The sequence below is a fragment of the Scomber scombrus genome, chromosome 19 (assembly GCF_963691925.1).
Source record: "Scomber scombrus chromosome 19, fScoSco1.1, whole genome shotgun sequence".
Taxonomy (NCBI): domain Eukaryota; kingdom Metazoa; phylum Chordata; class Actinopteri; order Scombriformes; family Scombridae; genus Scomber; species Scomber scombrus.
In genome coordinates this window covers 18,893,648-18,918,403 of record NC_084988.1, presented here as the reverse complement: position 1 = coordinate 18,918,403, position 24,756 = coordinate 18,893,648, and the positions used below count along the sequence as shown (strand labels likewise).

The 24,756-nt window shown below is 40.7% G+C and overlaps 1 protein-coding gene across 2 annotated transcripts; it reads left to right on the top strand.

Annotated features, from left to right (window-relative positions):
- Positions 1-352: 352 nt before the first annotated feature.
- Positions 353-24,532, top strand: kiz (kizuna centrosomal protein). 2 transcript variants are annotated; one of them, XM_062440238.1, is made up of 15 exons: positions 353-464; positions 1,003-1,065; positions 1,555-1,717; positions 2,964-3,038; positions 4,354-4,939; positions 5,077-5,314; positions 8,452-8,571; positions 9,251-9,415; positions 10,528-10,678; positions 12,733-12,889; positions 13,379-13,441; positions 14,835-14,924; positions 15,408-15,477; positions 22,454-22,500; positions 24,225-24,447. In XM_062440238.1, exons 1-15 carry the CDS (start codon positions 385-387, stop codon positions 24,326-24,328), a joined length of 2,172 nt encoding a protein of 723 aa, XP_062296222.1. In that variant the 5' UTR covers positions 353-384; the 3' UTR covers positions 24,329-24,447. The 2 variants fall into 2 exon arrangements, with proteins under 2 accessions (XP_062296222.1, XP_062296221.1); XM_062440237.1 differs by lacking the exon at positions 15,408-15,477 and having other exon boundaries at positions 24,225-24,532.
- Positions 24,533-24,756: the final 224 nt, after the last annotated feature.

The window sequence follows — 24,756 nt, the reverse complement described above, 5'->3', positions numbered from 1 at the left end:
TAAATCATTATTTGTGTTTCCCTGAACTTTTTAACCCCAAATCTGACACCTGTGTGTCAGCTAGCGTCAAACCTTTAGCTAGTTCACACTTTGGTGTTTGGTAAATACTAAACAGTTTGTTGGAGGAAAAATATAAATCTTACTCTTTTTCTTACCTGTCACTGTATAGGATTTATGTGACATTAAGAGCACTTTTTTGTAAACAGCATCATCTCAGCATGTTGAGTTTGTTGGAAACATTGATGTGGAGCTCGCACCACGTGCTCTCTGTGTTTATCAGCAGGGATTTCTGGGAAGCGGTGCTCATGGTAACCAACGTAAACAGTCACCCTCGCTTCCTCCTCCTCTTCCTCGGCTCTGCTCTCTGCAGCAGAACCTAAGCGGATGAAATTGGCAAGCATGGCTCGCAGTGAGGACCAATATTATGAAAAGATAACAACTCTTCAGCAAAGCCTGCATAAAAGGTGAGGCGCCTCGCTCTTTTTAACGGCTGCGCGGCTGGTGCAGACCGCGGGCTGGAGTTGGAAACATCTCCCGCCTGATAGCCTCGTCCTGCCGCCTGCAACCGAGAGAAAACCACGGCTAGCTTCTTAGCTAGTCAGGCAAGCTAGGGTAGACGGTAATGCCGTGTAGTCATCTGGCAAATTAGTTATAGTTGACTGTAATGTCGTGGTGGTGTTTGTACGTAGTTAGCTGAATGGTGACAAGTTAACCAGGGTTCCCATGTTAATCGCAGTGAACAGAGTTAGCGTTAATGCTGCTGTTTGTGTGTAGTTAGCTCAATAGCGTTCAATTGCTATACCGTTAAGTAAGTACCGTTAATATCGCTATTAATAAGCTAATAATTAGCCTAGCAATCCACAGTGGTGTGTGGGTGATACGTTCCTCTGACTACTCTGTGTGTGTGTGTGTGTGTGTGTGTGTGTGTGTGTGTGTGTGTGTGTGTGTGTGTGTGTGTGTGTGTGTGTGTGTGTGTGTGTGTGTGTGCGTGCATGCATGCAGGGAGAAGCGGCGGCTGGAGCTGGAGAGGGAGCTGTTTACTTACTCCAGATCTGATAAAAGAATGTAAGTTACAGAGGGTGCTGCATTATAATAAATAGTTTGCTTGTTTGCTTTACCTTGTTGGACTCAGCTTTCTAATACAACATTCAAGGAACTTCACTGTGATAGCATAAGTCATTATTAATGATTTAAAAGGTTTTGTAAATTCATAACATGCTGTATGTCACCAGGAGTCCATAAAAATAAAAAAAGGCTTCATGCAACTGAAATATTTGTTCAACCTTAAATATCACCTGAGTACTCAAGAGTGTTATAAGCGCAGCAGCCTTTGGATACAAGCAGAACAGCCTGTTTTCACTGTAAATTGATTCTCATACATATTGAAATGCCAGGTCAAAACAGCGAAGCTTATGTTGATACGAGAGTTGAAAATAAGATTTAAATTTAGAGCATATTGTGCTTAACCTTTTCTTGTGTAAAGTCTAGCTCTTATTTTTTGACAAAGCTCTTAGATAATATTTCTTTTGAATAATGGTTCTCCACTGCCTTCAGCTCACAGATAAAGTGTTCCAAACTGCGCAGTTATCTCAAGGAAATCTGTGACAGGGAAGCACGAGCGAAAATGAGAAACCTTGAGCTTCTGAGAGATGTGGAGTGCATAGAAATTAGCATGAAGGTATACAGTCCTGACCATGCCCCCCTGCAACAACAAAAGGTAAAACACACACACACATGCACAATTGTATTTATTCTCTTTTTTTGGCAACTAGTTTTTTCTATAATTGTTTTATTCTATTTAGTAATATTTCATTAATATTTTGGAAAAAAAGCATTTGTTCAAACTAAATGCGCTGTCTGTAAGAACAATAAACAGACAGACCCACTATATAATAAATATATATATATACATATGTTGTTGTTTTTTAACAAAAAATATGAATATATTAATGAATCCATTTTCACGCATATTTGCTTTAATGTCATACTGTCATTTTAACAGAGTAGAAATATTTGCTTTCAACTGCTTGATGTGACAATAGTAAACACTCAAACTGTGCAATTTATCACGACAAGCAAATGAACGAGGGAGAAAACAATGAGCCAGTCAGATTATCACTTAAAACTCAACGACAGTGCTTGACAGCTTAATATCAAATTAACAAAATTGGCTAATTATGACTCGCTGAGTTAATTGCCCAATATAGAGACTCTGAAGTGCTCCAGAGGTTTAGTCATTCTCTCCCCTCAAGCAGTTGGTTTATTTCCTCTTGATGCTGTTATTTTGGTTGTCCTGTTGCACTCTGTATAATATTACCAGATACCTGTGGTTTAATTCTGACATTTCTCAAACAATGAAAAACACCAATTCTGGTAGGATTGAATGTAGACTGCAGTCACTCATACACATGACCAGGTGCATACGTGTGTAATAATTCCCATCCAATCTCTTTTATTATTGTTTGTGTAAAATTGTTGAAAAGAACAGATAACAGATAAATTATGAAGGCTGTCTTTCAAAAGGTCTGTTTCTGTTATTTTAATGGAAAGGTGGGGCAGGTTTCAGCTAATCCAAGTGCCCCTAACAAGGCCAATAGGGCTTTTAAATTGGAGTTGGGATTAAGGCGGGCAGTCTGGCCAGTCAGAGAATTGTTAAATGGTGTCAGCAGCTACACAGAGGACCCTCACTAAGGAAAACCCATTGTAACTGATGTTTGACGTTTTCCAGCTTTTATACCCTCTGCTTTCACATAATATTGAAAAGCACTATAACAGTATTTTTAGACAATCCCTTGTGTTTGCAAGTATGTCAGTTTACCTGAAACATGTCAGCCAGTATGAAATATTACTCTTATCATCTTTCTGTCAATTATTTTTATATTATTTATTTCACAAGCAGAGTAGATCTCACTATATATCCATCTGTCTATATACCTATCAGTGCTTCTTTATGTCTCTTACAGGCTGAGTTTCTGAATAAGATTTCCAGATTCATGGAAGCAAGGGAGAAAACAGAGCAAAAGGTTGAACCAGTAAAGGTAATGCAATATCAATTGTATACTGCCAGTATAAATATAACAATCACATTCATGTTTTGTATGTAATGTCATTGTACATCATGTTTGCCACATTTTACTACTATATGTTGTGTAATTTATGTTGTGTGTGTGGATTTTTTACACATTTTGTTGTACAGCGGAAAAATGGCACTTGGTGTTTGTTTTTGTTTTTTTATGTCGGATCCTTCCTTTTTTTGAAATGTTTACAAGGTTTATGCAAATCTCTGTTCTATCAAGCTGTGTTTTCAGGTTTAGAATAACAAAGAAAAGTAGACATTATGCCTGGTAAATCTGTAGAGGAGTCTACATTTAAACTGTGTATCTGTAATAGCACAGGTGTCTAATCCTAGCTGGTGCATCTGTACAAGCGATGTAGTTCAAGCCCATAGCTGCTTTCTCCCTTCACTTAAAGCAGTTAAAGCTCTTTTAGATGAAATGTCTAAGACATCTCATAATAACTTGGAGCATGCTGTCTAGAGCAGTCACTTGTAACTGTGTGCAAACCCCCCCCCTCCCCTCAGCCTGTCGATATTGTAATGAGCAAAATGGTACCGTCACTCCATTATGCATACAAGCCATTGGCTGGCAGTGTGCATGTCCCTCAGGCTGCAGCATTCATTAAGGGAAGCTTACCGGGCTGAAAGCTGGAGACAGATGATAACGGGATATGATTTTCATATTTAATACATTCCTTGGAAGAGCACACGCGTGCCGCAGATTGATAGAAGAATCAATTGCTACTTTAGTGAAACACTTTCTACTTTGCCCTGCAGCTACCGATGGAATCACTCAGCCAAGAAATTAACTTTTCCTCTTTTTTTACCTACTTTGTGGATCTGCTGGGCAGGCTGCATGGTTTACAGTGAATGTTATTAAGCAGCTAACTGTTTGGTATTTAAGACGCTTATCAGAAAAGAAACAGAAGCCATGCTTTTTGTTATTATGTTTGGAGGGAGGCTTTTTTGCTTCACTCCCCCCCCCCCCTTGGTGACATTGCAGACATGAATCAAAACTTGTCTAAAGGATTTCTAATAAGATTAAAAGTTAAAACATTGATCCTGAGACATTCCTCTGAAAGATGTTGTGAAAAGAGTTCTGACCTTGGCCCAAATAAGCTGCACTTATTCAAAATTGTTAAGTGGATAGTTAACATTTCTCTCAAAATAGACTTTTTTCATTTAAATTTGACAAGAACTTTATTCATGCTTTGAAAAGCAACATTTTATGAGATATTGGGAGAGCTTAGTTTACAAAAATGAATATATTCGATTTCTTTTTTTCCCCATATTTGCAGGGTGAATCTGCACACAGACAGTACCACGACATCTCTCTCTCTCACACGGCTAAGGATTTTACACAACCACCGACTGTAATTTTTATGGGCCGCCAGACCTCCAGAGGGTCTGACGCTGAGCCTGGCACCACAAGTGTACACTTACACCAAGCATTGCACCGTTCACCCAATCGCAGCGTGCACTCCCGCGAACGTCTACCAAGTGGCCTTTTGAAGGACTTCAGAGTTAGCGGAGAGGATGCCGCCAGCAACCGAGCACATTTATCAGATGACATTTCAGGCTCAAACGATTCTCCTGACGGCTATAATTTGAGTGACAAACATGAAAGAACGATGGCTGTGCTTCCAGCTGGCAATGTGCCTTTTGGAAGTGATGATGAGCGAGAACCTTCACCTGTAGTGACCTTGACGAGGCCTGAGAGGAAGCCGACTCCCAGCAGCAGCAGCAGCAGTAGTCCCTTAAGGGCTGAGAATCCCCCCGCAGAACACACTGATTCCCAAGAGGTGGCTCATCAGCCCCCCGTAATGGAGGATGCAGAGAGAGTGCCTGAAACCACTTTTGGAAAACAATCTCAAGAAACAGCAGGTTTGAAATGTTATTCCTCACTTACTTACCTTGTATCTACCGTCATTGTTTTCATGTTCTTTCATGAAAGTCGGAGTCAAAAGCACTTTGAAGATTTAATATAAGCTGGCTAAACTTTGCATTGTGCTTACATTCAGGTAGACAAGACAGTGCCAGCACACCCAGTTCTGATGTGCAGCTGTCAGAGAGCAGTGCTAGTGACCTGTCCATATCTCTGACCCAATCTGAGCTGGAGGAGGATCTACCCGAGGGTGTGGCCCCTGAGAGGAATGGCACTTCTGAAGGGAGTCCCGCATCATCCCTCCACTCTGACGGATCCAGGAACACACCTCAATTAAACTGTGAAACCACACCTCCTGCTGTGACCTTGGAAAGGTACAGTATGTATTTCTGTACTTTTGTTGTCCAGAATTTGCAAAGTGACACAGTGGAGAGAAACACTAACATTTGGATTGTTCTACGGCACACACTCTCTAAAAATGTCTACCATTGAGTCTGCAGTTTATTCCAATTATTTAAAGCCAAGCGAGCAAAGAAAGGAGAATGTTCTGCATGGCCGTGCGGAACCACAGTGGGCTGTTAATGATAGGAGCGGGTGAAGACACCGCGCAGTCCTCGCCACCATCACATCAGAGACTGACAGAGAGGATTGTGGGAGTCACAGTCCATGCCACCGTGCTCTCTGTAGCTTAGCAGCAGCAGCTGCCGTGGTGGCAGTGATGCATCTTATAGGGAGAGCTCAGGACCTGTCACCAACAATATTGCCATAATCCAAGATAATGCTGTAACAGAGCAATTTTCTGCTTGAGAGACCTCAGGAAGTCCCCAGTGGAGGAGGAAATTTGTGGCACCATAGAGTGTTCTGGAGGGTGGGCATGTGGACAGCACTTACAGCCACAAATCCTTAGCGTGATGATGGCCTCTGAGTTGAAGGATCATTTTGGATGGGGTTAGAGCCACAGAAAATCCCATGTGAATGTTTGCGCCCAGAGCCTCTGCACTTTCCCCACAATATATAGTATTTTATGAGCAGGACCTCTTATGCTCTTGAAAAAGAAAACTTTTTTTGCCCTTTTTTTTTTTTCATCCGCCATACTCGCATTTTAATTTATGCGTTTCCTTGGCTTACTTATATTGTGCTTATTTATTGTAATATGCTTTATTTTTATAGATTGAGTATGCAGTTGCACACATTTTTTTATTCTTCTCTCTGAGTGTATAGAATGTTTATTTGTACATGACTGTATCTTTGTGGTCTACTATACTGTTTTATTGTGTGACCTCAAGAGGAGCTGCAGTTAGCCTGTGCCGGGGAGACGATGTTGGGGGCTGCAGCTTTCATTGTTAACACCGAGGGCTTCTGTGTATGAGGAGAAAACCGGAGGCTTTGATGTAAAGCTCCGAGAGCATCCAGTCTCCATCCTCTCCCTCTTTTCGCTCTCGTTCTCTCTCTTTCTCTCTCTGTTAAGGTTAGAGTTTATATCGCTCCCTCCATTCAGCTCACAGTCAGGAAAAACAAGCCTGGGCAATTCATTAGATTATCCCATTATATTTCTCCTCCAGCATGGCTGGGGTGAGTGAGAGTATACGACTGAAATATTCTCCAGGTTTCTTCGAGACTCACCATAATGGCCTCACTGTGCCTTTCTCTCAAACGTCATCCCTGAACTGTTTGATGGTTCTTGCTCGATTGGTGAGCATGTGATACAATTAAAGTTGAGTTGTTGGTTAAGTTTAAAGGTGGAATATAATACACACAGGATGAAAAATAATTTATGATATCAAAATGGCAATGCATATTTTTGGAGCATCATGCTAATTGAAGACATTTCTCTGTTGTGTCTTCGCTGGTTATTTCACATTATCTCACAGCGCTTCGTAAACTGTGTGAATTGACGAATATCGCAATTACGATATTATTAATGATTATAGTGGAAATGGTAATATTTTCATTTCATTTCCACTGAAAAAAACATGAAATAAGATGACGTGATTTTTTTGTTTTTACCAAACAAGCATGTTCCCATATGTCTGGAGAATATGACTTGTAGGCGCGGGTTATCTCAGTAGCACCACAATGCTTCGTTTATAATGGTATGTTTTGACAGATTTATCAAAAAAATTACAGCTCCTGCGATTTGGTTATTACAATTTCCTTAATATTTCAATTAATTGTTCAGCTCTACTTGTGCTGTATTTTTCCTTTTGTGTGAGTGTGTGTGTGTTATATGTGCGGTCTGTGGCAGCACAGCGAAATCCCCCTGACACCAATCACTCAACGGTGAAGCCATTCCGTGTGGTAAATCACCTCGGAGTCAGTACTGTACACTGTAGAGCAATATCGCTGCAGAGAGGCTGACCTCTTCCTCCGAGCTAACAATACGCTCCTGATGATGCCGACACGCGGACAACAGCAGCATCTAAAGTGAGGTTGGAGACCTTGACATGAAAGCTGGCAACAATACAATGGGAGAGAGAGCTTTGCAGAAAAACACAACTAATTCACTTTCTCCCTCTCTAAAGGTCTCTTTTTGAAGAGCATTGACAAATAAAGTGGAAAGAGAAAGATGACTATTTCAAGGCCCACACTGACGATAAGGGAGGGGGGGAAAAAAAAAAAACAGAGCTTTTGCCTATGCTACTTCAGCCACACTGAAGAGGACTTAGCACAGACGGATTGCACACTACAGAATGTCATGGATATAATTCAAGCTGCCATCTTAATCAGGATGTTACCAGGAAACAACCTGCAAAAAAGAGGGAGCAATTGTTTGCTGACCCCTAACCCAGGAGCCCATTACAGATTGTCATAAATTCTTTTTTTTGGCCCCTTTTATGCAAGGGGGGCTCAGGATCCCGCTCAGCTTGGGGTTTCTGGGAAAATTCAATGAGGGCCACCCATGGCTTAATGCTCAAGAAAGAGATGGATTCCCAATATCCACATGCATTAGATGTCCATTTCTCATTTTGCTGCCTCACACAGGACCAGATTAAAGTGTAAATCTCTTACCAAAAGAAATCATTCTGAGGCCCCCATTTATTCCCATACACTTTTGAGTGTGAGATGGTGGTCACAGACTTGTCCATACTTTCATATTTTAATTTTAATATTTTTACACATTTATAAAAGTTATAAAGTTTATTCTGCTATTTAAAAAGTTTATGATTGATTAAAAGTTTTACTTCCAACACTAGGCGGCTTATTCCACAAGCTTGTGTTCTGAACGGCAGATTCCACAAGCTTTCTACTCTCAACCTGTCATTAAGTATAGCACCAGACATGGTTTGAATTGTTGAAGACCTGTCTTGCAGCAGGAGCATTCTAATGATAAGATTCCTCCAGCAGTCCTTGAGTGTCTCAAGAAAATTGCCCTGAAAAATGTATGACAAATGTTTTTGATCAGATTGCATCTTTTTTCCCCCCCCAAGGCTTGGTCTATCGATCACATGGCCTCCATTTATTGTTTCCTTTCATCACAATAATGGGTCATGTTTTTTCTTTTCTTTCCAAGACTCTCACAGGAAGGACTTTTTAATCTGCTAGACGGCATCGAAGGACGACTCCATGGTGAACAGACGAGCGTGTACGGGGATTCTTCTATTGATGGAATGCAACTTGATAGAATTATCAGGTATACCCTTCCTATCTAAATTAAATGCTGTGTATATTTATTTAATGGCTATGGAGCAGTTTGAGCAGATGAGAAAAACATATTATCCTTCTGCCAAGGGCTCTCACTTTAGATGAAGTGTCATCACCAACATGCTCGCGTCTTTATTTCTGAGGGGTTTTCAAACTCATGGGATTGTTATAGTAACCACCCTGTTGAATTGTCATTGGGAGTCAGGGAGATGGAGGCTGGAGAATGTTTTCATTAGACTGGGCTTATTTTTCAAAAGGCTTTTTACATTTCATAGCGTGATTCATTTACCGTAATTAGAATTCTTGTTGTAAGCTATGGATAAATGTCTAGCAAAGGAGCGCTTTCTTGCTCTTTCTAAAACTAGTATATACTTGTCCCTCATCTCCGAGTGTGTTGTAAATGATGTCAACAACATCTTCAATGGTAAAGAGAGTGGCCATCTTGTGTCATGACCCTCAGTGTAATGTTTAGTCATGCTGTGATATTATGCGGGCAAGTGTGTATGTGCATTGATGGGTATGATTATGCTTGTATAGCATGTCTGTGTGCGTCTGTGTGCGTGTGTGTGTGTGAAGTGTTGGCAGCTGTTGGATGTACTCCACGTACTCCTGACCCCCAGGCCCAGGGCTCCATGGCAATAGCTGACTGCTCTCTATATATTGGACAGCCTTTGTAACGGTGGAGCGGGCTTGAATGACGAGGACCTTGAAGCATGTGGAGCAGTCTTCCTTCATGAGCTTCAGAGGTTGTCATGGAGCACAGCAAAGGGCTGCCTGCTATCACAGGATCTAGTGACTGCTCACCAGTCCAGCACTGAGCCTAATGAAATCAGGTAAGGCTTCAGATTTTTTCGAGGGATCCCCCACCAAAGACCAATGTCAGTGTTTTTTTCCCCCCTTAGTTGTGTGTTTTGGTTTTTTTTAGGTAAGTTTTTAAAAAGTTGTGTTATTTTACACTTCATTCATTTGCATTATCTTACATGTGTAACAAACTACAACTTGTGAGATGCTTTAAAAATTAAAAATATATATGTTTTTTATGTATGTAATATAATGGGTATTTTTGTGTAGATAACAACAACTCCTATGAAGGATAGATGCTGTAATGGAGTCATTCAGAACACATATCAGTGCTCTGAAAACTGTGTCCAATAGAACTTCTCTATTCATTAAGAAAGTGAACAGACTTACAGTAACGGTGGATTCTACTTTTCAGACAAAGAGTGGATAGCTGCCTGTGCTTTCTTTTCTTTCTTTTTTTTTATGACTAGACGGTGGGGGAGGAGGCATGCACTTACAACACACACCTACATTCGATACACTTTCGCTTGTCCACAAATGTAAAGGTCATCTTTGGTGTCACCTCCTGCGGTAACACAGCACGGGTGAATGTCATGGGTAAATTAAAATGCCCTATCTGTGACTTCCAGTCCTTTGGATAATGAGTAGTTATACTCTGAGCCAAATCCATGCTCTGCTTCACTACTCTATTGATTTCGCTGAAACCTTTCCTGCTATATTCTCAATCTAAAGAAACATATCTATCGTTGTCCCTCTCCTTTCTCTGGAGATGCCTATTGGTGCTTTGACCTTTTTATCCAGTTTTCAGACAGGAGCTACATTTCTGTCCGTGTCTATTCAGTGTTAACTGGAATTCATTAATGATTTATATCTTTTAAAGTGTTTTAAGATGGAATAGAAGAACCCTTTTGAGAAGGCTTCATAATTACAAAAAATAAAGAGTGTGACAAATTTATTATGCTCTAATTTCCTCACATAATTGAAGACGGTCGAACTTGTCAGCTGCCTCGCTTTTTTGATAATCAAAGAATCTGTCACTGTAAGGACGTATAATTATGACTTATTTTTGGATCCCCTACTGTGTATTCAAGACAGCTTCTCTTTCCCTCCCACAAAAAAAAAAAAAATCCCACCCTCACCACAGCACCAGCCTCCCTCCTGATGCCGCTCGGCTGTGGGATCGCTGGTTCAAGCACGCCCTTCTGCTCAAGGAGCGCCGTGTCCTCAGCACTGAGCGTTCAGTCCAGCTGTTCACGCCGCTGCTGCTGGAGCGCCATGCCACCTACAGCCACCAGGTAGCGTCGGAGTCACATACACTGCCAGTATACACACACAGACACACACAAGTGGGAGGTTACACGCTTGTATTCATGAACACCTAGTCTCAAAAGAAGCATGCCAACATTAACACACACATATGACCGCTGGAGTAAAATGGCTCCTTTTTTAAAAATCCTTTCTCCAAAAAGGCTAGTAATGTTTTTTGTTGTTTTTTTTTTAACTTGTTTCTTTGAATGTTTTTTTGAAGAGAGTTGTAGTTAGTGCTGAGTGCCCTCTTTGTGTCTGGCGTTTGAAACCAAGCCTACTCATCAGATTGCTCCACACGTTGACCTAGACAGAAGGGAAACCCTGACCCATGCGCTAATCGCAAATTACAGCCTCTGCTTGGCTTCTTTCATCTCATGTGGCGTATTCATCTGAGAAACACTTGCTTTTAATTTGGTATTAGCCAAAAGTATAGCCATCAGCTGGGCCATATTGAATGAGGGAGCCATTTGGACCTTCTCCACAAGAGACAGGATTATTTCAAATTTCCCACTCATTGACCTTGTGCAGATCATGCTCAATTAAACAAGGAAAGAAATGACTATGAATATTCACACTGACACACAATGTCAGGATATTTATTGGGAATCCCACTTTAGAAAATGTAGAATTCTATCCTCTGGAATGATCGTATATAAACATGCAAGTTTTTGTGTTATTAATTTTTATGGACTTATCTTGGGGGGGTTGTGTGGCTCTGAGATATTGCTCCAGTGTCCCAGACGCAATGAGAGAGGCAAAGAGGGAGAGTGTAGAGCCTCTTGAAAATATGAACTGACAAAAGGAAGAGAGGTACTGCCATCTACATCATTGTGTCCAAGTGCATCAGGAAAAACCTGAGTGAAAATCTTTCTCCCCCTTTATCTCTCACTCCCTCACTCTCCCTGCATCTACTCCATCTATTTCTCCCTCTCTCTCTGTTTTTATTTCTCTCTCGTTCCCTCTCTCTTCTCTGTCCTCTCTTACAACAGCTTACTCTCCACACACAAGAGCAAACAGAAATTTCCATTCACGTCTTGCCACACTGCCTGGCTACTCCGGCAAATGGGAGCATGCAGCTCGCATGCACACACTCAAAGAGGCCCTTTGAATATTCAAGTGCTAACAGTTGCATTCATTGATATTTAAAATGCAGTGGGTCTGCGAGAGCCCTCAACCCACGGTACATTTGACTAAATCTAAAAAAAGAACAAAGACGGATATCGGGTACAAGGATCAAGACAGTTTTTATTGTGCAGCGGCATAAAATACCAAGTGGCAAGCTCAGATTGGCATGTGTTTGCGTCTCTTCCCCTCTCAAAAAATGAAAGCGTGTACATTGTCAATCTTCACTGCGACCCACTGATAACAACTCACAATGTACTTAAAGTTTGTCACTGTCAAAATCCTCCTGATCATCCCCTCCATATTAGCGCTCATTAAAAGTTGCAAATGGCCATCTGAGGCTGAGAGGCAGTCTTTGATCACAAAAGAGAGATGTTGATGGCAGGATTTGATATTGGGGAGGGAAAAAGGCAGAGAAAGGAAATCGGTGTGTGGCATCTCCCTGCTCCTCATCTCCCGGAACAGCTCCTCTTAATTGTGTATCCTCATCTCCCCAGAGATAAAAATGAGCTGGAGAGGGAGGAAGAGAGCAGTTTGTCTCAATCCTCTCAGCCAAGAGGGGAGATATGTGGAACGTGTTGCACATTAACGCCAGGGTGATTGCATTCTTTAGTCGCTTCTCTAATCTCATGGATGAGAAGAGAGGGAGAGAAAATAAAAAGTGTGATTGAGAGGAGAGAGCGGGAGCGAAAGTGTGCAAAAAAAAAAAGAAAGAAGAATAATCTTTTTTTAGTTAAACGAGTGAGAGAATTTGAAGTTATTTTCTCTTGGCTGTTTGAACACGCTCTACTGCTGCACCTCTCTGGGAGCAGCCACAGCCAAAGTAAATGACTTGCCTAATCGGCGAGAGTTCAATTTGACACTTCCTTCACAAAATGGGAACAATTAAGAGTGTGGTTTTAATTTGCACTGCTCGCAGGCCAAAGTGTTGCTGAGGACACTTCTGTCCCGGTCCAGTGAGGAGTGCCCGCCGGCAGAGGACGAGAGCGACTTGTCTTCTTCGTGTGGCCCTTCTTCGCTCCCGGTTGACGATGGCAATGTGAAACAGAGAAAGCAACAGAAGCAATGGATCCAAGGTTACTGAATATGATGAGTGTGAAATAAGTTATTGAGCAGGCATGTTCGACAAAGCAACTGTAAACATCTAATTACACAACGACTATTTGAATGTTGGGCTTTGGTTATTAGTTAAAGACGAATGACAATGATGAAACAATTAGATGATCTCCTTTCAGCAAAGGTGTTTGGTTTTGTATGTGCCAGTAGATTCTTTACAAACACAAAACATTTCACACTTATGCACAGCCATATAGAACAAGACCATTAATAGGAACAAATGTAGACTTGCTTTTTTTTTTTTGCAAACCACCTCTGCAGAGAACTTAAACTTCCCTTTTATGAAAGAAATCAATTTCACCATAGAGCTTTTTTATGAATCCCTCGCAGCCCAGTTTTCATACAGCCTTCTATTCAGAGCTAAAGAAAGACCCCCCATTCCCATTTCTATCCCTAGACTCCCTTCCTCCCTGCCCCTGCTTCTCACTATGCGCTTCCCTTTCTTACAGGACTACAAAGTACTGAAGAGGACAGCCAGGACGAAAGCCCTGTGGAAAGTGTTCCTATTAGAGGTAAAAAGGCATTGCCGGTGCCCCAGCATTCACACTGTCCTTATGTTGTGGTTTGTTTTCTTCCCACTGCAGTGAATAATGGGCTCTTTTACGCAATGGCTGAGGCAGGATGATCAAGGTGAATCCAGGGTCAAAGTCCCACCTGAAGAGGTCTCTAATTATCTCCGAGAAAACACTAGCAATGTTTTCAGCCTGGTCTGAGGCATTCTGGCAAAATTGATAATTCGTTGGCCCAGCATAATGCGGCCGCTTTAATTGTCAGGACGCCAGGATGGGAAGCGCGAGAGATCTGTCATCGGTTCTCATTTTCTACTAAACAATGCTCCGGGAAGGCTGGACTTGAAAAATACTAGATGTGAAGGCATCCTGGGAGCAGTTGGTGTGCCCATCCCTCAGCTACAGCTCTGAAATGTAAAGCAATCCTATATTACCCTTGGCTATCAGATTTCCTACTGGGCTTTTTATGTGCACGCATCCCTAAGGTGCATAGCCAGCAAAATGAGTCCAGTTTCCAATTGCTACACTTAATCAAAAGAGCCATAACCAGTTTTAAAAAAAAAAACACAACTGAAGATTTTGCAAGGAAGGGGGTTTGCTGTGGTGAGCAACATCAATGTCACCATCAAATACCATGACCTTGGAACTGATAGTAATTGCCAAGACTTGCGCGTCTGTAGATCTCGTGGGGCTTTTTAGACTACATGTAAAAGCAATGGCTGTATAAAGTGCTGTGGGTGGAATATCATTGGAAATTGCCATTCACTGTAAACGTGACAATTTTTTTTTATTTTTTGAAAATGATTAAAAGCTACATTTCCAGTCTGACCCCAAGTTAAAAATATTAGAACTTGTTCATAAAAGATCACAATGCTCTATCCTTTTGATTTGTTGTGTGTGTTTTAGCAACATAATTGAGACAACAGCCCATTTATTATGTACTTATACTCTGTTGATTTTTGCCAGCACAGTCTCTGTGCTCCTCTCAAATATGATACCTACTTTAGTGTGCCGGAAAGTAATTATGAGTGTTTTTAAAACCGAAAATCAATCATTGCCTTCTTGGTAGGGGATGCTGAGATAATGTCAGATGCTGATTGCTGTCTCATGGAAACTGTTGCTACATACTGTAGGCTTGAATCAACAGCTTAGCTGATTGAGCGCAGTGTTGTCACCCACTCTGTTCAGCACTGAGACCAAAAGACTCAGCTACTGAAGCGTGTTGTCTCATCAAACACAGAAACCTTTGAAAGTTGGAAACCTGGGTTTTAAGCAAATATTTGACAGCGACTTTGTGTGTGTGTGTGTGTGTGTGTGTGTGTGTGTGTGTGTGTGTGTGTGTGTGTGTGTGTGTGTGTGTGTGTGTGTGTGTGTGTGTGTGTGTGTCCCTGAACAGAGACAAAAGCATATCAGTTACTTAAACAATCAGCCATGCAGGAAAGGCTGCAGAGTTCTGAAGAGGAGGAGGAAGAGGATGGCCTCTCAGGTAAGAGATGCGGTCAGCTCTATCAGGCAAGTAGCAAGCAACTGACGCTTAACCATTGGTCAACACTGACCATATGTTCTCCCGACACATAAGGACAACACAGAGAGACCACATTTGTTATATACATAATGCCAGCCAAAGCCAAGGTTTTAACCAAAGGTTACCTCAGGGTTTTTTTGGCTGTTAACCTATTTTTTAATTTCAAAAAATTTTAAAACATCTTAGCAATCATATATATTTTTCTTGCATGGAAGGTGTTCAAAGTGATTATTATAAATAAGATATTATGTTTAAACAAATATGAAGATAACCCTGTATGTATATCAAGGGACCACATGTGGGGGCCCTGAGACGAAGGTTAAGAAACTGTCTTGACTTCACAAAGCCTTTCCATAAGTTTCTATATAAATATGCATAGTAGATTAGCTTCTGATGAGATATCCAAATTAAATGGTTTTATCAAGCCCTGTTTGCTCTTTTAAGGAATAAATCATGCCCGTGAAGAGGACCTGGGGAGGGCCAAACGCTCCTCACATCAAGACCCTTACCCTCGGTAAGAACATTGTTATTATTCAACGGGCCACAGGAAATGGGCCACCAGACACCAAAGTGGTTGATGTACATTTGCATGGCCGCTCTCATAATTCCCAGTTCATTTCCATAAGATCAAGGGGGCGCCACCCATTAACTCGCTTACAAAGACAAAAGGCCCCTAAAGCCCCTCTCACTCACTGTTTACAGGGTTCAGCCAGGTTTTAGAAATCAAAAGCAAAACAGCTATCGCGAAAATAAATTGGAGTCATAATCTCACTGTCTTCAGGCTTGTTGTCAGAATGCAAACAGATCATGTCAAGAAGAGAATCAGGGACAACTATTTTAGAAGAAGGGGACCTAGGAGGTGTTGACAGGACAAATGTCCTTTCATTTTTCACTCTTCAAATGCATTTAGGCTGCTCAAATCAGAGCCCTAAGTGGGTTGGAAAAGAACATCTAATGATAAATAGCTTGGTGGAAGCTAACACCATCACGGTTACATTTGAATATCAACACGACTTCATCAAATCTGCAATTGCATGTCGGGTCCTCAGAGCACCTCTTCACTGCGAACCCATTTGGGCTCTAGTAATGGCTGGGTAAACGTTATGAGGAATAATCTTCTCTGATTTCATGTGATTACTGGGCACCACGCTGACACAAGGGCTGAAGTCTGTATCTCCCTGGCCTGGCAAGCAGGCGCTCCCAGTCTGCCTATTAGCCCAGGGAAGGGCCTAATGGGCTGGCTCTATTGTGGTCCTCATAGCTGCTGATGTCTGCCACTGCTAGCCCCAGTGACCACCCTCTTTAATAAACATGAGCCAATTTCAGGCCCAGACCCTCTCAGATGTTGCCCGTCTCCCGTCATTAATGTGCATGGGAAGCCAACAATATATGTGATTAAACAAAATTCACACAGCAGGAAAAAAAACAATGTTGTGAGCAGGAATGATACACAAGTTGTGTACATATGTAGAATTGGACAAATGGGTAGTTATGCATGCCTGACACTCTGATCTCACTAGGGTTAGGAAGGAGCACCAAGAGCTGCCCGTCACCATGACCATCATCCTATCTTTGGTCATTTTCCCTGTCTTTCCCTGCTTCTCCTGGACGCTTAGATTTAAGCATTCCACTTACCACAGTCACTTCTTGCGCTTTATTGCTTCCACAAGTGGTCTGGAAGCCCTGCACTTAAGCAGAAGCATAACACTGCAGCATGCTTTTCCCTGGCTTCTCTTTTTCTCTCCGTATCTCTCCCTCTCCTCCTCTCTTGCCCTTTCTCCATCTCTTTGCCCCTCTTCCTCTCCGTCTTCCTGTATTTCCCTCACCCACCAACCCCCCTCCATCCTACTTGTTAATTATTTGCTTTATTTTGTCAGCGAGCTGATGAGTGACATCAAAAGGAGGATGGAGCTGGACTCGAAATACAAAAATGGCTTCCTCTCTGTTGTCTTAGACAATAATTATGATTTGCCAGTTAAGCCTAGACTACAGCAGAGGGATTGTAGTTTAAAGCAGAGCCTTTGGTGCAAAAAATGCATTTATAGCCCTTTGTGAGGCTCCTCATTATGTGTGGGCCTGATTCATTAAGTAATTGGTTTGCAGTTGTTTACATGAGTATTAAGGCCTTCTATTCAGGGCCTTTGAGAGATACATTGTGCAAATGTTGCATGTTATGAATGCAGAATGAGAGGCGGGGGGCCAGTCCTATTGGCCAAACACTGCTCTCGGCTGAAAAGCGAGAGAAAAGCACTGGGTGCTGCTTTGCATAGCAATGACTAGGGTCTTAATAAGCTTTACAGATTAAATACATGCAGTCTATACAAGATGCAAAGAGATACTCTTAACACATTTATATGTGCTCATTTCACTATTATGCCGTTCGAGAGAATTGAGGTCTTTCATATTCTTTTTTTCTCTCTCCTTCTCTCTCTTCCTTGCTCTCTCCCACACAGTGTTTTTCAGTCAGATACTTTTATAGAATGTGCTGTTGTATTATAACTCGTGGGGAAGCGACTGATCTGCAACATTTATTAAGGATTTGTCCATTAGAAATCTTTTGCTGTCTTTGTGAGTAGCAAAGTAAAATCACTTTGTGGTTGAGTGGGGATGAAAGGAATAATGCACGAAGGAGTGAGTCTTAATAAGCAGCTGCACTCCATGTAAAGACCACTTGTTCCCCTTTGTATGCGAGTGCATGCCACTGCTTCCTCTCGTGCAAAGAATCATTGTGCTCCTTTCTACTGTAGGCATTTCAGATGCCACTCCTTTCTTATTTTTTATTTTGGGGGTTTTTAATACCTTTTTATTTCCCCCCAGTTTTTGATCCTAAAAAATGCTTGAACACATGTGCACAGGCACGCACGCACACACTAACATGCACACAACAAAATCCTCTAGCCATCAGCCGGTGTTATGATTGTTGTGCCTAGTGCCTGCTTGACAAAAACCTTGACTCAACAATTAGTGGTTTACAGCTTTGCCTTGGACAACAGGATGTGCTCAAGCATTCGACCTCAAATCACTCAGAGTGTCAAAATCAGAAGCTCTCTCTCTCTCTCTCTCTCTCTCTCTCTCTCTCTCTCTCTCTCTCTCTCTCTCTCTCTCTCTCTCTCTCTCTCTCTCTCTCTCTCTCTCATGGGGGAGCGATGTGTGTGGATCTCTGACAGCTCACTGGGAGGAAGGATGGAGGGGTGAGAGGGACATGAGCTGAGAGAAAGGAATGGAGGGGAGGGGACGTAGAAAGAGAGAGCGGGAGATAGAGGGAGACAGAGAGACAGTAATGGACAAAGAGGGAGTGAAAGGCGGAGTATTCATGTTCCAAAATGCAGCAGTGAGTTTAGGGAAGCACGTGTAAACAACTCAACAGACAGTATGATAATGAACTGAGCGAGATTCAAATTGATTTGCAGAGGTCGGCATCACGTGTATGTCTACGACTGTTTTGATCTAAAGAAAATCCCCTGAAAACTGCCTAAAAGAGTTTTTTTCTTGTTTTGTTTTTTAATATTTGACAAAACAGTAATATAGTCCAGAGAATAAAATTAAAACCAAGACAAAACAGGACAAACAAAACAGTACATACATACATAGATGAAGGCAGCATTTAGACCCTACAACCAGAGGAGGTCACTGTCCTACACTGGCTGTCTCAAACCAGTAAAGAATGCCTCATTGCCCTATATTAAAAAAAAGTACACCCTCTCAGTGCTTTATTTTTAATTTTTTTTAAATGTTGTTCTAGTTTGGCTGTTTGCTTTGTTCATATCATATTGTAGTACTGCATTTTCAAATGCAAATGATGAGAAATTAGGCTAATAAGAAGCAAAAAATTTGCTTTTGGCTGTTTTTTAAGCTGCAGTTGTGGTAATGTTTTGTTGACTTGATTTATATCATAAGGTGGTCACATTATATTTTTTCCACTCTCTAATACACTCTCTCAACAACCGCTAGCCTACCCTTGCATTAGCTATGTTACACAAATAATGTAGGCTGTAGGATGAATGATGTGTGCCTCAGCCATACCCAGCACTGTCTGTCTCCACTAGACTGACACCAGTCAGGAGGAGAGCGCCTGTGTTGAAATCACTGGCCCAGATGCCTCTCCCTCTGAGTTGCAGTACTTACTCATCGCCAGCAGAGAGCACTCACACGTTAGAGAGTGCCCACTCATGGTGCACTCACAGTTGCCTCTCACTGTTTGCCCCCACTGAGGGCTATACCCTGCTACCATTCAGGCCTGTTAGAGTACATCTAAACAGAGCCTAAACAATGTTTCTGTGGGGTCATAGCTGGGATGGGAGTAGGAGTTGATGGGAATGATGAGGTGATGGGTCTCCCTTTACCTTTAGACAAGCACCGCTGCGCAAAAGTGCTATTGTGCTATTAGCATTTGTGTGTGGGTGGCAGGAGCTTAAAAAAAGCGAGGGTAAATAAAAGCAGCTTTCTGCCTATCGGTGTGTGCAAGCCAGTATTAAATGCTTGGTAAGCATTATTTCCTCTGTCAGTCTTCACATTCCCTATTGTAGCTATAAGATTATAAGTGACATCTATCTATAGAGACTCCAAGAAGCATAGCCTACTTTTAGATAGCAGTTATAATGATGGTATATTGTACATTAACATGTTTTGGCCATTTTTTGTCAGTATAACAGTGGACATATTCTCATAGGCTAAACTGTACTACATAAAATGTACTTCACATTGTTTCAGCTTCTTCTTCTGACTCCTAAATAATACAATTATCGCAATTGACCACATTTGTATTTGTCAGCAGTAGTATTTCTTGTTTATTTGTTCCACAGTAGAGAAGTCTTGTACTGTTAAGATACCACGAATAATTCAGTAAAGCAGAATCCAGTCCAAGCAAAGCAAAATGTCACTAAGAACAAAAATAATGGGTGAGATGGAAAATCATTGTTTTACTCTTAAAGAAACATGTCACTTTTTCTCTGTTCCAGACCAGTGATATCATTTTTTAAAAGTATTTTGTTTGCTCATTGTATATCAATGTAAACACTAGTCAGCATAATGTGTGTTTTTACAAGAAAATATGTAGATTTAGTCGATAAAAAAACAACAGTGGTATAAATTAACCAAACAAGACCCAGGTTTGATGAAGGAAAATTACTGAAAACACGATTTTAAGAGTGGTTGTGGACTCAGCAATGCACTGCACAAGCAAAAGCGGTTAAAACATGATATAAACAACAATATGAAACAATTGCAAAGGCCAGAGAAAGAACGAGGGAGGCATAGGGGGAAAAAAAGAGGACATTACAATAGCTGTAATTTGCATCATTTTACACATTAGATTCACCTCTGTCTACCAGAGCTTGTAAAACACTGGCCAGCCCAGTCTTACATATTCAGATCATTGCCTCAATTAAGGGAAACTCAGCAGAAGATGAACTGGCATAAATGTTTATGGAAACGGAATATTAGATTGGTGGGGTCAGATCCAGACTGGGCTCTCTATGGTAATAGCCCTGTCTTGAAATCAGCCCTGTCCCTCACTGAAGTGGAACAGCTGATAGACCATTCCCATCCCGGGGGAAGTTCGAGAAAAGAAAAGCCCAATTTACTCCCCGTAACAGCTATTATTGTGGCAAAGGAGAGGAAGTAATCGTATAGATTATTGCTGTATTTTTGCTGCAGCAGAGTCTGGTGGAGCTCTGTTGCCTAACAGGTACAAATAGATGTATTAGTCTCACATGGTTTAGTTGTGCTTCAACATCTATTTAGTTTAAAAAGCTGAATGTGGATGGCAGGCAAATGTCGTTGTTTCTATGTAGACATGAAGATATCTTTCACATTAGTATCCACCCTTAGCATCAAGCCAACATATCAGGACTTAATTGTATAGCTTTGACATGAAAAAAAAAACTAATTGTCATTTCTGAGCATACTAAAGATTATTAATTTTGCATTCACCCTGCAAAAAGTTTGCTAAACAGAAATCAGGTTTACCTATTAAGGGTATATTCAAATCTCCAATTTACCTCCAGTGGAATAATAGTACCATGACATGATACTACTGTCTAACACCTGAATTATGTGAATTATCTGTCAGTACTGACCACATTTGATGTTAAAAAACATAACATTGTCCTGAGAGATGCTGCCATAATATGGTACCTACCATAATTTTGGACTTAAAATAGGCCACACAGAAAAATATGTCCCCCATTCACCAAAATATCTGTATTTCACAAGATATTATTACATAATTCTGAAAATAAACAAACAAAATCCTTTATTTCAATCGTATGTGACTCAATTATATGCAGTACACATTCAGTGAGCAGGCTGATTATCTGTTATTACGTCCTTTTTTTCCTTTTTTTTTTTAGGCACTGCTTTTCTTACTCCGCCTCTGCTTTGATTTGCTTGCATTCTAAGTGGCAAATGTCCTGTAGGAAGTCCTACCAGAATATTGAATATAAAGGTTATATTTTAATGATTATGCTGGCTGTATGGTGTGTTGCTTATAGCACAAAGCAATCTGCTCACAGTTAGGAATGGGAGGTGCATCCTTTTTCTCTCATTCTGTCTTGAGTGGTGCGAAGCAGCAGTATATAGTTTAGAAGACTGCAGTTGGAAAGCAGCCAAAGTCATTTGGTCCTTATACTCAATGTACAGTCACATGTGCCAAGACTTAGCTGAGGGAGAGATGAGGAGATGAGAGTGATTGAGAAGAGGTCACGAGTTTGAATTGATGCAGATGGAACACACCACATGACTGTTTTTTTGCCAGGGCTCATCTGCTTAAAAACTGTCTCTTTTTTCCTCCTATTTCCAAGAAAAGCGTCAACACAGTCAGATATAGAAGGTCCAAACAAATAAGCCATATGGATATGTATGCTAACCTCGGAGATGATGAGGATATATTGTGGGGTTTTTGAATAGGCTCTGTGATGATGTAAATTAAAGAGGAGGCCTTTAAAAGTGGAAAGGGGGGCCTTATTGCATATGCATTGAGGTAGATCAAAGCCTTTTCGGAGGTCACACATTTACATAGCGATATCAGCGGAGCTATGGGAACCTGGCAACCCTGTCTTTGGACTATTTTTGAATAAAGCAGGCCTTGTGGAAGTCCTTTGGCACAATTAGAACAGGAGTCAAGGAAGTTCCCTTTGCTGCAGTGTTGAAGCTTAGCCAGCAAATCTTCCCCCTCGAGTCAAATGAGTGTTTTCAGTGTGTTTGTCACAAGCCCATTTTAGACTTTGTTGTTTGTGCTGTGTAGATTAATAGTACATGTTTTGTATCAGATTGTTCTCTCAGATTTCCACTGTTATTATTATTAGTGTGGGTTATTTTGAGTGATTTCTAAATAGGTCTATTTCACATGCTGTAGTTTGGCTTTGCATCTATTAAAAATCATAACCTGCCTTTTTTTTCTTTTTAGTTAATCTTTGTGTAAAATAGCAGTTGTTTCTCAAAGAGAACTGAATAACTTAAAAAAAAGCTATTAACTGTCTTTGTGTTTCTAGGAAAGAGAAGATTAACTCAAAGGTTTATTCTGCACTACAGTCTAAAGGTGAGTACAGACGAATCTGAGCTGTAGGGGGAAGTACACAAACTGTCATTACTGCGGTGTCACCTCATTTGAAAGCCTGCATATAACTTATAATGTATGTAAAGGATTTGACTTTCTAAGCACTTTCACTAAGAGAACAGTCCAGGAGATCCTGTTGAGCCAATTATATGTTGAAAGTATAGTCATAAACTCGAATAAAGGTTTAAATCTCCAAATCTTAAAAAACACATTTTGTTTTAACAGACAGCTAGATTTGTTTTTGCTGGCTGTGCTGTTCCAACAGTAAACTTCAGCTTTGGAAAAAATGGAAAGTAAAAGCCACAGACCTCACAAAAGTAATTTTACTTTCATAAGTCTCCATAGAGATCCTTATGTTTGGATCGCACTTACCATTAAAGACTGAGCAAACTGCCCACACACGATCACAGGTGAGCAGCCACCCCACTGATCTCTTGCTAGGTCTTGCTAGCTAGCGTTACATTTCCCCAAAATTCCACTCTTGCAATATTTGCTTTCTGATTTGTATTCTTTTAAATCATGAAGTTTGGTGGTTTAAATAAGCAAGCAATTAATTCCTGCTAGATTTAATTGGCTACTCCACACACAATTTCACATCTGAAGGTGGAAGTTGGACAGAAGCACTACATTCAAGTTTTGCTTTTCCCCCCCAAAGTCTGTGTGATAGAGTAACTAATGTCACATTAGTGTTTTAAGACTGAATAATGTCAACATTCACACCGACTACATTCTGTCAGAGGATGCAACAGCCAACCGTGATTAACCAAAACTCTGCTTTCTCTGTCAATGCATTCAGTTCCACTCTGCCACCACATTAACAGCGACGGCGCTTGAGAGCGCAACACATAAATCAGTCATCTGAATTACTTGTAAAGACACAAAAAAAGGTTAATTGCACCTAAGAGATCACCACAAAGAGGTTCATGTGTTAACATTTATTAAATGATTAAATAAATAAATCAATTTTAATCTTCACAAGAACACCAACAGCTTGATTAAATTTTGGTTTAAATGCAGCAATGCCTTTTTGAGTGTGTGTCAATGAAAAAATGACCTTGAAGCCAAAGCCAGGTTACTGAAAACAGAGATTCATATTGTCAGCAAGCACTACCCAATATTCTAATAAATAACAGTCCGACCTTAAGGAACTTCATGTGTTCTTACAGTTTTCATCAAGTGACGAACAAAAGCTGAAGAAAAATGTTAACTATTTATTAACCGATTTAAATCATACACTGAAAGAGCATTGTTGAGTTTAATGGTGAGCAACCAGATACAGCCCCTCATATTCCATTCAGATATATCAGTTATTCAAGTAGCAACTTTCACTTTCACCACTCAGCATTCAAATCAACACATACATTACAGCAATTTTATTACAACTTTCATGAATACATACTGAAGTTTCCAGCTGATTGTAAGTCCCCCAAAATATGTGATATGTAAGTTACTGCTGTGACTGAAGGAGACAGATTTTTAATACACACAAATATTCAGATTTTCTTTGTGCACTCACACTCAAGGTTAGTTTTAGCTTCAGTGCATTCAAATCCTGGAACGCTTATAAAAAGAGTGTAGAATTGGCCAGATAAAGAAATTATGTCAAAGGTGTAAAAGGTTACACTTCATTTGAAGCATGCAAAAGTAAACATTCTACTCTAATAACATATTCTTTTATTTATTTTTCTCTCTACCTTTTTCTCCAGCTTTCTGGGGGGAGTCAGATGACAGCGACTCAGAGATTGAAGCAGCCCTACGTCCTCAACCTTTCAACACAAACACTGATGACATTGATGACTTCTATGACTGATATTTCTGTGGAGATATTTTTTAAATGCACCACATTATATCACAGCACAATTTCAGGCAGATTGGCTCATAGTAATTTACCCCCTGACCATTGTTTTAGTGGTCTGCGTTGTAAATCATATGCACACTGTATCGTAAAAACAAATAATAAAGTTGACAGCTCTCACACTGGGTAAAGTATGTGAAGAGTTGTCCAACACTCTGATGTTAACCCTGCTTCAGTCTCTTTATCTGAACAACTCTCCCAGCTCATAATAACAGCTCGAAATAGATTAAACTGATCTTTTAAAGCGATTTGTTTGCACTAGGCTGAAAATCATGCATTTTGAATGCTGCAAGCATCTCCGAGTGCTCTACCTCCAGCATGCTCGAGTGTAGTGATGTGAGTCACCTGTGAAATGACAAAGCACAATGGCCACTCTGCACGCT

What these genes read in the sequence shown, in the direction of transcription:
- kiz (XM_062440237.1), top strand. Translation starts at nt 385, where the DNA reads ATGAAATTGGCAAGCATGGCTCGCAGTGAGGACCAATATTATGAAAAG. An exon ending in CCTGCTGTGACCTTGGAAAG is followed by an intron (nt 5,315 to 8,451) that starts GTACAGTATGTA and finishes TTTCTTTCCAAG; the next exon opens with ACTCTCACAGGAAGGACTTT. An exon ending in ATGCCACCTACAGCCACCAG is followed by an intron (nt 10,679 to 12,732) that starts GTAGCGTCGGAG and finishes CACTGCTCGCAG; the next exon opens with GCCAAAGTGTTGCTGAGGAC.